The 15,362-nt window shown below is 44.7% G+C and overlaps 1 protein-coding gene across 1 annotated transcript in view; it reads left to right on the plus strand.

Annotated features, from left to right (window-relative positions):
• Window positions 1-11,824: 11,824 nt before the first annotated feature.
• The window catches only part of LOC140488087 (ubiquitin-conjugating enzyme E2 L3), a 64,160-nt gene continuing 60,622 nt past the window's right edge, over window positions 11,825-15,362 (plus strand). Inside the window, exon 1 of the mRNA XM_072587820.1 lies at window positions 11,825-11,974. Coding sequence (XP_072443921.1) covers window positions 11,939-11,974 — 36 coding nt within the window. The 5' untranslated portion in view covers window positions 11,825-11,938. The remainder of the gene's footprint in view (window positions 11,975-15,362) is intronic.

Here is a 15,362-nt window from a genome sequence, read left to right on the forward strand (position 1 = left end):
ACTAACTGAAGGTCAGCCTTGCTCCTTCACAATCCTCCCCATTACTCTTGATCCACTCCAATTTGCCTATTGGACCAACAGATCCATGTCAGGTGCCATAACACTTGCCCTTCACTCCCCCTAGAACATCTTGACACCAAGAACAGCTAAGTAAGAATCCTATGCATTTACTACAGTTCAGCCTTTAACACTGAACTGATTACTAAACTTAGTGATCTTGGACTAAGCCGCAATCTCTGCAACTGGATCCTGAGTTTCCTGACCGACAGCCAACAATCAGTGAAGATTGGGGACAATATTTCATCCTCACTAACACTCAACACTGGAGCCCCCCAGGGGTGCGTACTCAGCCCCCTACTGTACTCACTGTATACCCATGACTGTGTTGCCAAATACCAGACTAATGCCATTTACAAGTTTGCTGATGACACAACCATAGTCGGTTGAATCTCAGATGGTGTCAAAACAGACTACAGACTGGAGGTGGAAGACCTGGAAAAATAATGCACTCAGAACAACCTAGCTTTCAAAGCCAGAAAAACCAAGGAACTCATTATTGACTTTTGGCGGATGTTACTCATGCCCCCTGCCCCATACACACTAACAGCACAGAGGTGGAATGAGTGGAGAGTGTCAAGCTCCTGGGAGTGATCATCAACAACAAGCTTTCTTGGACTCTTCACGTGGATGCAGTGGGTACAAAGGCCCAGCAACGTCTCTTCTTCCTCAGGCAGCTGAGGAAATTTGGCATGACGGCGAATACCCTTGCCAACTTTTATAGGCGCGCCATCAAGAGCATTCTGTCTGGATGCATCACTACCTGGTATGGCAACTGTACCATTCAAGATCGGAGATGGTTACAGAGCGTGGTGAACGTGGCCCGGACAATCACAGAGGCCAATCTCCCATCTCTAGAATACATCTACCTGACCCGCTATTAAGGAAAGGCCGCCAGCATTCTCAAAGATCCATCCCACCCTGGCAATGCTTTTCTACAACTTCTACCATCGGGGAGAAGGTACAGAGGCCTGAACACACACACCAGCCGGTTTCAAAACAGATTTTACCCTACTGTTGTTAGAATACTGAATGGACTCACAAACTCTTTGCATTCACCTGTACTTATGCTTTTGTTTTGCTGCTGTTTACCTATTATTTACTTATTTAGGTGATCTGCCTGTATTGCTTGCAAATCAAAGCTTTTCACTGTGCCTCGGTACACATGATAATAAATTCAATTCAATACAGATCCAGAAAATAATACCATCTTTTTGCTCTAAAAAGTGCTCCAGGCTAACAGTACTTATGGTTTATATTTTTAAAATTTAATCAAGAGACAGATCACAATAAAACATATAATCATATAACCACTCTACTCATACTGTAGACTTACAGCAAGGTTATGTGTTACAAACTATGCACTTACCTGTTCCTCCAAGGTCAGCTGTGAAATTTGCTATTTGTTAATTTTCATTAGACGCACTCCCATGTCCAGAAATGCATTAACTCAAACAGCAAAGGCAGGAACTGTGCAGGTTCACTGCTGTGTCAATTAGCTCTGTAGGTTTCTTTCTCTCTCTCCCTCACTGATCATATGGTCTCTGCCTTTTGTCTGTCTTCCTCCTTTCAAAAGTGCTATTGTTTTGATCTTCTTTTCGTCAAGGTTCCAAAATGTTGCAACAGCTTATGAAACAGTAATTGCTACTCCTGAAATTCAAGGAAATCACTTGCAACACTTAAAATACTTCAAAAAAAGGAACAGCTCTTTCAGCCACAATTTTTTCCCATCCTCCACCTTGGATTACCCAGAATCCAAAACTGTACATGTAGGTTTGAGATGTCATATTATTATAAATGGTGTTAATAAATATCCGGATAACTGACTGAATACAAACCCAACGTCCTGTGGTAAATGTTACTTGGACTAACAGATCAAAAAGCACATGAAGTACTCGTTCTGAGATATCCTCAGCAGTGGTAATGGGAGAGGGTGAAGCTTCTGGTATTGCAATTGGTTTGGCAACTGTACCATTCAAGATCGGAGACGGTTACAGAGAGTGGTGAACTCAGCCCGGACAATCACAAAGGCCAACCTCCCATCTATAGAATCCATCCACCAGACCCGCTATCAAGGAAAGGCTGCCAGCATTCTCAGAGATCCATCCCAACCTGGTAATGCTTTTCTACATCAGGGAGAAGGTACAGAAGTCTGAACACATGCACCAGCTGGTTTCTAAAAGGTTTCTATCCCACTGTTGTTCGAAAACTGTATGGACTCACAAACTCTTAGCGTTCGCCTTTACTTGTGTTTTTGTTTTTGCTGCTATTTACCCATTATTTCCTTATCTATGCTATGTAACTCTGTGATCTGCCTGTATTGCTCACAAGACAAAGCTTTTCACTGTGCCTTGGTACACGTGGCAATAATTCAATTCAATTCAATTCTGGTGCTTTTGCCTTTTTCTGGTGTTTCTTAGTCCCTGCGATGGTTTAGAGACAATCGGTTGGTGAAGATGCAGACTCCTTTATGGAGACCAATGTGAGACACTGCAGAAAAGATCAGACTGCAGCCTTCCTCACTATCCTCTTGACACCCTAACACCATGTCTCCCCATCAGTGCAGAGCCAGTCCCATTCCAGTTCTATGAAAGGTAAGAGGATTTGTCCATCCAGCACCAGTCTGCCAGTTTCGGCCTGTCCCCTCCTGTTGTCTGTGACCTTGTCTTTGAAACTGAGATAAAGAATTGAGAGTGGTGCCAGTGGATGTTTGAGTGCTCTATGTAGATTTCTAGACATGCCAGTGTGATGATGCTGCTCCTTCAACAAGGTTATGTTGTCCTTAGAATTTGTTTCTATAGAGGTCGTAAAAGACACAGACTCTGAAAAGTCAAACTTTGAAGGGTTTTAGGGCAAATTTCATTATGGCTAACAGATACTGCCTCAGGAAAAAGGCTTTCAAGTTTTAAAAAAACACTTGTACAATGAAAGAGGAGTAGCCAGTTCTCCCAGCTCAGCTTTTCTCTGCTTCGATTTGGTTAGCAAGAAGTAGTGTTGTTGAAGCTGTTGGACACAAAGAAGTAGGTCCATGCTGGTCCTCTCTCTGTAACATCTCTCCTGTAAGACTCTGTGTTTGATTTTATCTTTCTTGCCAAAGGGTATTTATGGGGATTGGTGCAGGTCTTGCAACAGCATCATTAAGTTGGGATAATCGATTGGGTTTTCAGATAGATTAAGTTATTCGGTATTCTATTCTCTTTTGTTTGTGTTTCATTCAGTAATCTTGTAAATAAATTCCATTTTGCTTAAAACTAAGTAGTTTGACCAGTTGCATCATTCCTGGAATATTTGTCTTACATCTGCCTAAAACAACCATCAAAAGTTAGGGTCCAGGCTCTTTCTTGAAATGTTTTGAAGGGGCTCTGGCCCAGACCATAAGACCAGGCTCTGAGCACTCTGCAGAAAGGGATTAGGAAGTGCAGTCGAGAGTGTGGTGCTGGAAAAGCACAGCAGGTCAGGCAGCATCTGAGGAGCAGGACAATCCATGTTTCGGACGTAAGCCCTTCCTGATGAAGGGCTTATGACCAAAATGTTGATTCTCCCGCTCCTCAGTTGTTGCCTGACCTCCTGTGCTTTTCCAGCACCACACTCTTGAGTCTAATCTCCAGCATCTGCACTCCTCACTTTCTCCTTAGAAAGTGCACAGTCAGGAACATTAACAGCATAAGGTGGCTATCAGCCTTTCAATCCCCTATTTCAGCCGATTTCCCAATGTGACATGCCTGTGCTATGACACAGACTGAGTGATGCCCCGACAGTGCCACCTTGCAGTGAGTAGATGATGCCATTTACTGTTGCAGAGCCAGGAGATCATGTGTTGGAGCTCTGTCCTTTCATGAGGGACACTGGTATTGACCCGCTCTGCAAACCTCAAGCCAAGCTGCCAGGGTTGACAATGTCTTGCCACTAACTCTGGGGGAGAGGAACTTATTTCTCTTGTGGATGGCCTGGAGGAGAGCAGCTAATGAGGTGTTGTTAAACGGCTGGGCCATTTCTGTCTGATCGTAGACATTTCTGAAGGTGCGTGGGGGCCATTACCAGTGGCACCAGCCCTGCAGTGAGGAACGACCTACATCCGGATTACCCATTCAATTTCAAACCTGAACCTTCGACCCAGAAGGTTCCAGCTGAGGTCGGAACCTCCTGGTGCCTGCAATAGGGTTACGGTTAATAAGATAGGATTAGGGCTAATGTCCAATAAGAATTCACGGTTCAGCTCATGAAACAAGTCACGTATATGAATATGTAACAAATTGAAAATCACTTGATGGCACGAGAAGCCTTGTATCCACTGGAATTTAGAACAAAAGACCTCATTTATTTACCTTATCCATACTCCTCATAACTTCATAAAACTCTGTAAGATCACCCCTCAGCCTTCTACGCTCTAGGGAAAAAGACAGTCCCAGCCTATTCATCATCTCTTTATAACTCAAAACTTCCAGTCTCGGTAACATCCTTGTCAATCGTTTTTGGCATCCTCTCCTTATGTGATTGAAAGACCTTGAGGGCTCTCAACTGGATGGGACTATTTAGGATGAAGGTTCTCTGTTTGAAAATAAGCATTCTTGTCTTTAAGGCTGAGAGGAAGAGAATTTGTTTCTTACAGAAGATCATGAGCTTTTAGAGCTCTCTTCCCCAGCAGCTGGAGGAAGCACGGTTTTTGAACAACTTTTAGGCAGAAGTAAACAGACAAGTGAGGTCAAAGGTTATGCCCATAAAGTGAGGTCAAAGCAACTGAGGTCAAAGGTTATGCCCATAAATTCAGACACTTTACAGCCAATGAAGCATTTTTAATGGGTAGCCACTGGTGCATTTTGGGAAACCCCATTACCAGTTAGTGCACAGTGAGCTTCCAAAGGCAGCAATACGATCTCCACCAGGTTTATCTAATGTGGAAATGTAGATGGCTGCTTCCAGTTCTGGAATTAACAGGGGATTCTGGAGGCCTGAACTTGATCTTTTCTCTCACTTGTGGGAGGACTTTTTTTCTGAAGAATCGACGTTTCGGGCATGAGCCATTCCTGAAGAAGGGCTCATGCCCGAAACGTCGATTCTCTTGCTCCTTGGATACTGCCTGACCTGCTGCGCTTTTCCAGCAACACATTTTCAGCTTTTCTCTCACTTCCCTGTTGGATCTACCCGAGGGCCTCAGCTAGTCCACACTTGTTTGACGTTGGCAAAGATTGGAAATGTGACAGGGACAAGCATTTGGTTATCATTACAATGAGGACCCATTTCTGTTTGGCTGTGTTTGCTGCAAGTGTAACTGTGGGATTACATACAGTGCACATTCAGCCAAAGATACCCCTTTCTTTTAAAAGATATTTTGATGTCCCACTATTAAACAATCCCTCAATTCTATCACTGTCTCACTTATTTCCATCGATGCCCTCAGCTTGAGATGCTGATGTGTTTCAGACGCCCTCCCAACACCTGATTGCTTCACTCGCTGCCTCACTCACCACCCCACTGGCTGAGCCTCTTGGTTTTACCCTGCTCCTGACCTTCAAGCCCTCACTGGTTTATTCAATGCCCCCTTTCCTTGTGAGGAGCAGTCAACTGGGTGACAAGCCAAGCAGCAAGGGGTGGCAATGGACAGGGCAATGGGGTGGGGGCAAGGGCAACACCAGGGGGTACACGACAATGATGTTAATGGTACCAGCTTCATCTTCCAGAGAGCCGGAAGGAGATGCCAAGTTTCCCTTTTAACTCAGTCCTCCTGGTCTGGCCTCAAAGTGAACCATAATGGATGTAGATGTAGGTTTGCTCACTGAGCTGGAAGGTTCATTTCCAGATGTTTCATCACCCTACTAGGTAACATCTTCAGTGAGTCTCCAGGCCAAAGAACTGCTGCTGATTCCTGCTTTCTAGTTACTGTATATGTTTGGGTTTCTTTGGGTTGGTTATGTCATTTCCCGTGGCAATGTCATATCCTGTGGTGATGTCATTTCCTGTGGTGATGTCATTTCCTGTTCTTTCTCTCAGGGGTGGTAGATGGGGTCCAACTCGATGTGTTTGCTGATAGAGTTCCAGTTGGAATGCCATGCTTCTGGAATTCCTGTGCGTGTCTCTGTTTGGCTTGTTGTATTGGCCTGAAACCAGATCGCTGTGAATTCCAAGACAAACCCCTGCTGGATGTGCTTATGATCAGCTACTGATGCCTTTTATCCTTGACCTTGGGAACCAGTTGCACCTCATTTTGTGTGGAACACTATTACACTTTAAGGGCTCACTCAACTCTCCCTCACGTCAACGTTTCGCCAAAGGCTGGCAGGACAAAAGGTTGCATGAGAAACATTATGAATGTCGACTGCCTCAGGAAAGCATCAATGTCAGCCAGTGACTGGGTGGTAGCTGGTGCCAACGTCTCCGGTAACATGAGCTTTCAAACTACAGCTGCTCTCCAAATCAGGAATCAATATGCACTGAGGGATAGGTCTTGGCCATTCAGTCCATCCCGCCTGCACTGCAGTGCCATTAAATTCAATCACAACTGAATAGCATCTCAGCTTCATTCACTCCCCGTCCCTTGCTTAGAGAACTATAGAATCCCTACAGTGTTGAAGTAGGCCACTTGGCCCATCTGGTCCACACCGACCCTCCAAACAGCAGCCCACCCAGACTGTATTCTATCCCTGTATCCACCTAACTTTTACATCCGTGGACACTATGGGCAATTTAGCAGATCTTTGGACTGTGGAAGGAAACCAGACTACCCAGAGGGGACCCACACAGACATGGAGAGAATGTGCAAACTCCACACAGATGTTCACCTGAGGGTGGAATCGAACCTGGGACCCAGGCACCGTGAGGCAGCAGTGCTAACCACTGAGCCAGGCAAAAGTGAAGACTGTAGATGCTGGAGATTAGAATCAAGATTAGAGTGGTGCTGGAAAAGCACAACAGGTCAGGCAGCATCTGAGGAGCAGGAAAAATCGACGTTTCGGGCAGGAGCCCTTCATCAGGAATCTTCGATTTTCCTGTTCCTCAGATGCTGCCTGACCTGCTGTGCTTTTCCAGCACCAGTCTAATCTAACCACTGAGTCACCATGCTGTCCTACAGGGGCATAGAGTACAGGGACCTTGGCTATGCCAGGACTCTCACCTTCCATGAGAAACAAATTCTCCTCATCTCAGCCTTAAAGATGAGAATGCTTACTTTCAAACAGAGAACCTTCATTCTAGATGCCCCCACCCTGCTGAGAGCCCTCAAGATCTTAAACGTTTCAATCACATAAGTTGCTTTGGATTGTTCTAAATTCTAGTGGATATGAGGTTTCTCATGCGATCTTGTGATGTTAAAATATAGAGAAATCAAAATCAAAATCATTCCTCTCCAATTGCTCCCCAGCAACCGTGGCAAATCAGAGCAGCAAACTCCAGATTTCAGCTGTGTTTTGAGTGGAAAATTGCTTCTCTAGTGACTAACCCTAATTTAGGACTATGCCCTCTTCTCCTTGATATGTCCCAAAGGAGAGTTTGTTTCTTTTCCTGATCTTTCTTGGATTATGATGTCATTGGCCATGCCAGGCCCACATTTCGGAGGGCAGTTCAGAATCAGCCGCATTCCTGTCAGCCTTGAGTCACATGTAGGCCCAGGCCAGGTGAGGATGGCAGATGCAAGCTTTACCGGTCCAAACATTTCTCAAAGGACAACCCATCCACTCCAGATACAAGATGACAAACCTTTCTCCAACTGCTTCCAGTGTATTTATTCTACATTAAATTAAAGCTTGCCCTGTGTTACCTGAATGCAGCTCTTCCTTTTGCAAGTTCCAGGGATCCATTGTACTGCTGGAACAAAACATTTGGACCTTGCATGGTCTATACTTGGCCTATGTTTTTCAACTAATTTCCAGAAGTAGGGCTAAAATAGCATTGGTGCACAGCTGGCTTCTATAACTTGGAGTGGTGGTTGTACCCCAGGGAATTTGCACTCTTAAATTGGTCTTAATCACCCACTATTTTATGCTCAGAAACTCTTTGAAATGAGAGCCAGTTCCTCCCACCTCCATTTCTTGATTCAGGGAAAATGCACAAAGGAGAGGTGTTGAGATAAATGGGACGAATTATTTATTGTGGCAAGTGATATAATATTATCGCTCAGGTCTGTTCAGAAATTGGCACATTCTGTCCAGTGAATCATAAATACAGTTTAATTTCTAGGTCTGAGGGCCTTTTGCCTTGGTCCTGGGTTAATACAGGCATCCTGCTAAAGTTCACCACAGTGCAGAAAGCACCACTTTTGAATAAAAACTGTCCATAATTTCAAAATATTGTGAGAAAGCAGAACCTAAATGGTAGGCTTTTTACAGACATAATTATTCAGGCATTTTAAAACTCAGTTAATAAAATCTTACATTTATATAGTTTCACGATCTCAGGATGTTGCAAAGGGCTTTGTAGCGAAGAGAATAGTCACATTCGTAATGTTGCAATGGATCAGAGGGGATTGACTGGAACCCCCCCAGGGGCTTAGAACTTCAAGAATTCTGAATCTAGCTCTGATGAATCATTGTGGAGCTGTTACAGATAAAACACTAAGTATATCGATGTCCTGTGGTCTTGCTTATAGTAGGTTTGGACATTATATTGTCTTATGGAGACAACAGTGCACATATCTCCAGGGCATTTGTTTAATTCACTGATGGCACTACTGGGGTTGGGCAATGGGGTGTGAATGGCAGGACTATCTTCTTAAGTGATGAGATTACAGAATTGCAAAAAGAACAGAAGAATAACAGAGAACAAAAAAAAGGTGAATTTCAGTCAAATTAGGTGCTAAAAGAGAACTAAAGAAAGGGAAAGAAAGATTGGATGAAGGGAGACGATAAACAGACAGAAAGGAAAAGTAAGAAAAACATCTTTGCCTTTAAATATTGCTGAAAAGAGGCACAATGTCAATGCATGTTGTCATTCAATCATGAAGACTGACACACAAAAAAGAAAACCTAGAAAGGAAACATCAAATTATACAGCATGAGAAGAGGTTGTTGATTTAGTGAACATGTTTGGCACGGTAAGCAGGAACTATTAACTGTCAATCTTTGGTGCTTAAATTCAGACTAGACTGGTGACAATGGCTCTGACCTCAATAATCATGAAGTGCTTCGAGAGGCTATGGCCCACATCATCTCCAGTCTCCTAGCCTGATTCAATCCCTTACAATTTGCCTACTGACGTAACAGGTCCACAGCAGATGTCATTTCCCTAGCCCTGCATTCATCTCTGAAACATCTGGATTACAAGGATGCCTATGTCAGACAGGGTTAATTATTTGGCCTGTTCGGTTCCGAACTCTGCTGGTTTAAAGGTGGTCTGGAGTCCGTGTAGGATGAGTTGGTTATGGATGATGCCTGCTCATTGACTACAGCTCCACCTTCAACACGATTATCCCCTCCAGAATGATCTCAAAAACTCCATGACCTAGGTCTCAGCTCTGCCCTCTGCAACTAGACCTTCAGCTTTCTGACCAATTGACCACAATCAGTGAAGATAGGTAACAGCACCTCCTCCACAATAACCCTCAATACTGGAGGCCCCCAAGCTTTGTCCCTCTTATACTCTCTGTACACTCATGACTGTTGCCAAATTCCAAACGAGCGCCATCTATAAGTTTGCTGATAACACCACTGTACTTAGACAGATATCAATGACAAGTCAGAATATAGAACAAAGATATAGGGTTTGATGACGTGGTGCAATGAGAACAACCTCTCTCTGAACATTAGTAAGACTAAAGAACCGATCATTGACTTCAGAAAGAAAGGAGCAGAACATGCCTCCATCTACACCAATGGAGCGGAGGTTGAAATGTGGAGAGCGTCAAGTTCTAATAACTGACAACCTTTCCTGGACTACCTATGTAGATCCGACAGTCAGGAAGGCACAAGATGCCTTTTCTTCCTCAGATGGCTCATGAAATTTGGCAGGTCCATAAGGACCCTCAATAACTTATACTGATGCACCACTGAGAGCATACTGGTTGAGTGCATAACCACCGAGTGTGACAACTGTTCTGCCCAGGACTGTAAGAAACTATATAAGATAGAGTGCACAGTCCAAACCATCACAGAAGCCAACCTTCCATCTTTGGTAATGATCTCCTCCAACCTCTTCTTTCAGGTAGAAGATACAGAAGCCTGAACACACACACACACACACACACACACACCAGCAGTTTCAGGAGCAGCTTATTCCTGGCTGTTATTAGACTGATGAATGGAGTCTCTAGCCTCAAATAATGCTGATCTTGCTAATGCTTATTTTGCCTTGCACATGCCCTGTGCAATGTAACCTCTTTGCCTCCAAGTCTTTTTGATCTGTACAACCTTGTTTGCTATGATCAGCTTGTACTGTTTGCAAACAAAGCTTTTAAGACCATAAGACAATAAGCCATAGGAACAGAAATTAGGCCATTCAGCCTGTTGAGTCTACTCTGCCATTCAATCATGGCTGATGTTTCTCAACTCCATTCTCTTGCTTCCTCCCTGTAACCATTGACAATCAAGATCCTACTTATTTCTGTCTTAAATATACTCAATAACCTGGCCTCCACAGCCTTCTGTAGCAGTGAATTCCACAGATTCACCACACTCTGGCTTAAGATATTTCTCCTTATCTCCATTCTAAAAGTCCTTCCCTTTGCTCTAAAGCTGTGTCCTTGGGTCCTAGTCTTTCCTACCAATGGAAAACATCTTCCCAACTCTGTCTAGGCCATTCAATAGTCTGTAAGTTTCAATTAGATCACCACTCATCCTTCAAAACTCCATTGAGTATAAATCTATAGTCCTCAAAGATTCATCTTATGCTAAGCTTTTCATTCCTGGCACAATTTTTGTGAACCTCTTCTGAACTCATTCCAAGGCCAATACATGCTTCCTGAGATATTAGGCTCTAAACCACGCATTACTTCAAATACAGTCTGACCAGAGCCTTATAGAAGCTGATTTAATAGTCAAGTCCTCTCAAAATAAATGCCATTATTACAATTGCCTTCCCAAGTACTGACTCAACCTGCAAGTTTACCTTGAGACATTACTCCCTACACATGATAATAAATCAATCAATTCATCCAACAATCAATCAGGCTTGGTCAGGATGTTGCCATCGCAATGCAACAAGAGATTGACATTCTTTATAACCCCCTCTTTAATTAACAGTGAAAATATATGACTTTTGCCGACAATGAACAATGTCCTGTGTGTGAACACGTGTAATTTCCAGCCTGCACATTTGAACCATATTGCAAGATCAACGAATAATCTTAGTTTTCTGTGCAATTCTTAGAAGATGGATTATTTAGTAAAAGTTCAAGAAGAACAGAACAATCTCTAATGGGGAGGGTATAGCGCTCTTAGATTTTTAGAGTTTAAAATGTGACAATTTCGCAATCGCTCGGAAATGCTGCAAAAATGAAACTGAACTTTCATATTTATTCATTTTGTAGAATGCGGGTGTTGCTAGCGAGTCTACATTTATTGCCCGTCTCTGCTGTAATTGGCTTAGAAGGCCATCTGACGCCGCTGATTGGTCATGATCCGCCGTTTCCAAACGGCTCTTGACGCAGACGGCGCCCCTGATTGGTCGGAAACCGCAGCTCGCGGTTGGATGACGCCAACGCGGCGCCGCCGATTGGTTGACATTCGCCGCTTCGGGGGAGGCGCGCCCCGAGAACGTCGCCGCGGATTGGGCAAGAGGCGCGCCTCCCCATTGGCCGCGGCCCGCGGCGCCCGATTCGCTCCCGCCCGAAGGGCGCCGCCGATTGGTGGAAGCCCGCCGCTTTCTGGTTGGCCTGCGGCCGCCGTGGCCGCTGATTGGCCAGCAGCGTCGGCAGGGGGAGCGTGGATCTCGCCGGTCCCGCGGAGAAAAAGTGCGGATGATCAAGATGGCGGGCAGCAGCCGGCTGATGAAGGTAAAAATAATAATAACAGTTTTTAAAAAAAAAATAATAAAAACCTGCCAATCGCGGCGGATTGGGAGTCGTGACAGCGACAAATCTGCGGGGGGAGGAAAAACGGAAACGCGAAGCGGGCGGCGGAGCTGACGGTCGGCGGTGGCGATGGGGGTGGGGGAGGGGCAGTAATATCAGGCAGGAAGGAGGGAGGGAGAGCACAAAGTGGGTCCCCCCCCCCACCCCCTTCTCCTTTCTCTCCGCCTTGGGCGGGGACGGTGGAGGGTTTTCCGCCCGACGCCGCGGCGGTGACCCTGAGCCCCGTGCGGGTGGGAAAGGCTCATCTCCCGCCCCTCCCCCATCACCACCTTCTCTCCATTTCGATGAAATGGTTCACCGGCGGGTGACCGGGGTGGGGGGGCCGATGGAGTTTGATTTTCTTACCCCCTTCGTTCGAAAAGTTCTTATCAACCCCTCCCCCATCCTTTTATATATATATATATATATAATAAAACAAGGATCGCGGTTCTGAGCGGAGGTGGCGGGGTTCTCTTCCTTTTTTTTTATTCCATCCACTGCCTGTGTATGGGTGTTTTCCCCCAAATCGCAGATCCCACCTCCGGGCCATGGCTTTTTTTCTCCTCCTCTTTCCTCCCCCCCCCCCCCCCCCTTTCCCCGGGCTGAACCCTGATGGCCTCCCCCACCCTCAAGATGGCCTCCTCTTCTGCTTTTCCTCACCCCAACACATAGATGGCCTTCTCTTCTCCCCCGCCCGCCGTGTGAATGGCCTTCTCTTGTCCCACATTTTCCCCCTCCCACCATGTGAATAGCCTTATCTTCCACCTTCCCCCTCCCAATGTAAATGGGAGTAAATTCCCCTCCCAATCTTTTCCCACCTTTTCCCCTTCCAAACTTCCACAACCACCCCCCCCTCCCCAACCATGTAAATGGCCTTCACTTCTCCCAACCAAACCTAGATGGCTGCCTTTTTTCCTCCTTCTACTACTTCTCTCCTCTTTCCCTTCCATGGCCATCTTCTGTAACCCTCCCACCAAGCAGGTGGCCTGTTCCCGTGCTGGGCGGCACAGTGGTTAGCACTGCTGCCTCACAGCGCCGGAGACCCGGGTTCAATTCCCGCCTCAGACGACTGACTGTGTGGAGTTCGCACGTTCCCGCCGTGTCAGCGTGGGTTTCCTCCCACAGTCCAAAGATGTGCAGGTCAGGCAAATTGGCCATGCTAAATTGCCCGTAGTGTTAGGTAAGGGGTAAATGTAGGGGTATGGGTGGGTAGTGCTTCGGTGGGTCGGTGTGGACTTGTTGGGCCGAAGGGCCTGTTTCCACACTGTAATGTAATGTAATCTAATCTAATCTAATCTAATTAGCCACCATTAATTCTAGAATCAAACTGCAGATCTTCACCTCACTCCCCTCTTGGTGGACTAGGCTGAGATTGAAATGTTGATGCTAAGCTTTGACTCAGCAGTTTCCTCGCTTACTGTATCCAGGGGACAAGCTGTCTTTTGTATTAAATACACCCCCCTGCTGCATTGCACATGCATAAGCTACCACTGTTTCTGCTTGCCTGATTTAAAAATCAAAATTATAGGTTGACTATTCACAATAGAGAGGAGTAAAATTGTCAAATATTAATGTGCAAATATGATTAATAGCTTTCAGCAAAGGTACTGTGTGAACAGTTCAAAATAGAATCTGTTAGAATTTATAGCCCTGGGTTTTTCAATAATATGGTTGTTGATTCAGCATAGGTGGAAGTTGTGTTTGGGGACCCCACTGTAAAACTTTGAAGAAGTTATATGGGAAATTGATGAGTCAACTAAGCAATTGCCCTACATGTGGAACCCTTTTGTAAGTCTCTACTTAAACTGGAGAATTTTGAGGATCCTGATAAAATTTAAGGAAATAGTTTGTCAAAACTGTTTGACTATTATATAGATAATTTTAACTCCTAGTGCATGCTTTTTTTTACCCCCAGTCCGCTCAATTACATCATCTAACAAGCTAACTCTACTTTGCATCCTCTCCCTTATTGCTGCTTGCCATCACGTATCTGGGCATTCAATCTATCTAATAGCCTACCCCATGCCATCTGAAGCTCTATCTCCCAGCACCCTAATATTATGCTGTTGACAGCTGGTGTCAAAGTTGTTTGGAACTTCAAATTTCAGAATATGACAGCTGACTGCTATGAAAAGGAAGTGTGATCTGCCTCCCCTGACAATCCTACACCATGAAAGAGCTGTCAGGTGGAAGAATGGCTTTGCATTTCTGAAGGAGGCCTGATCAGAATCTTCTCAAATGCAGAACTGTCTACTTCTGTTCCCTTCAATTATATTTTTCTTTGTTTTTATTTTGAACTTTGTACACTGGATTTGATGTTAAATTCCTAATTCTATCTTGACATGTCTTGCTTGCATGGTTGATTTTTAGCAATTTTTTAGTTTGATTAAGGAAATCTATGGGTACTTGGCAGGAATGCTGTGTGGTGTGTGCTAAGGGCAGAGTGGAAATTTAAGAAATTGTGCCGCTGAGTTTCCGCTGTTTCCCAGGAGATTTCAAAAAGAACAGGCACGTGGACATGCTTTCCTTTGAAAGCCATCTTAAGTTAGTTGTATTTTTTTAGATTAGATTACTTAGTGTGGAAACAGGCCCTTCGGACAAGCAAGTCCACACCGACCCGCCGAAGCGCAACCCATCCATTCCCCTACATTTACCCCTTTACCTAACACTGCGGGCAATTTAGCATGGCCAATTCACCTGATCTGCACATCTTTGGACTGTGGGAGGAAACCAGAGCACCCGGAGGAAACCCACGCAGATATGGGGAGAATGTGCAAACTTGACACAGTCAGTCGCCTGAGTCGGGAATTGAACCCGGGTCTCTGGCGCTGTGAGGCAGCAGTGCTAACCACCGTGTCGCCCACGGTATGAAACCTGTATGGTCAACTTATGGTTATAATTACATTGGCCAGACCAGGTCAAGATGATACTTTTTTTAGTATTCAGTAATGAGCAATTTGTTTTGTTTTTGGAGGAGTCTTAGTTTCATGGCTATATTTACTGACAAAACATTTGAGCTGTAAAACAATTCAGAATCCTAAATTTGCCATAGCTCTATTCCACTGCAATAGTTCATCATTCTAATAATTTCTATTTAAGTGTGGAATCTTGCTCCAGTTCTATGTTTGATCTCTTAAAAATTCTTATTGACCTGGCATGCATTTGTATGCTTGGAGTGATGGATATTTACATGCACAATTCATGTGGTCAGAATAATTTCCTCAAACAGAAGTATAATGGAGCTACAGTGATTTAAGTAGTGTATTGAATCTTGCCGACCAAATCTTGTTTATCATAAAATAAGAAATGTGTTATAGCAAGAATGCCTAAG

The sequence above is a fragment of the Chiloscyllium punctatum genome, chromosome 17, assembly GCF_047496795.1.
Source record: "Chiloscyllium punctatum isolate Juve2018m chromosome 17, sChiPun1.3, whole genome shotgun sequence".
NCBI classification, from domain to species: Eukaryota; Metazoa; Chordata; class Chondrichthyes; order Orectolobiformes; family Hemiscylliidae; genus Chiloscyllium; species Chiloscyllium punctatum.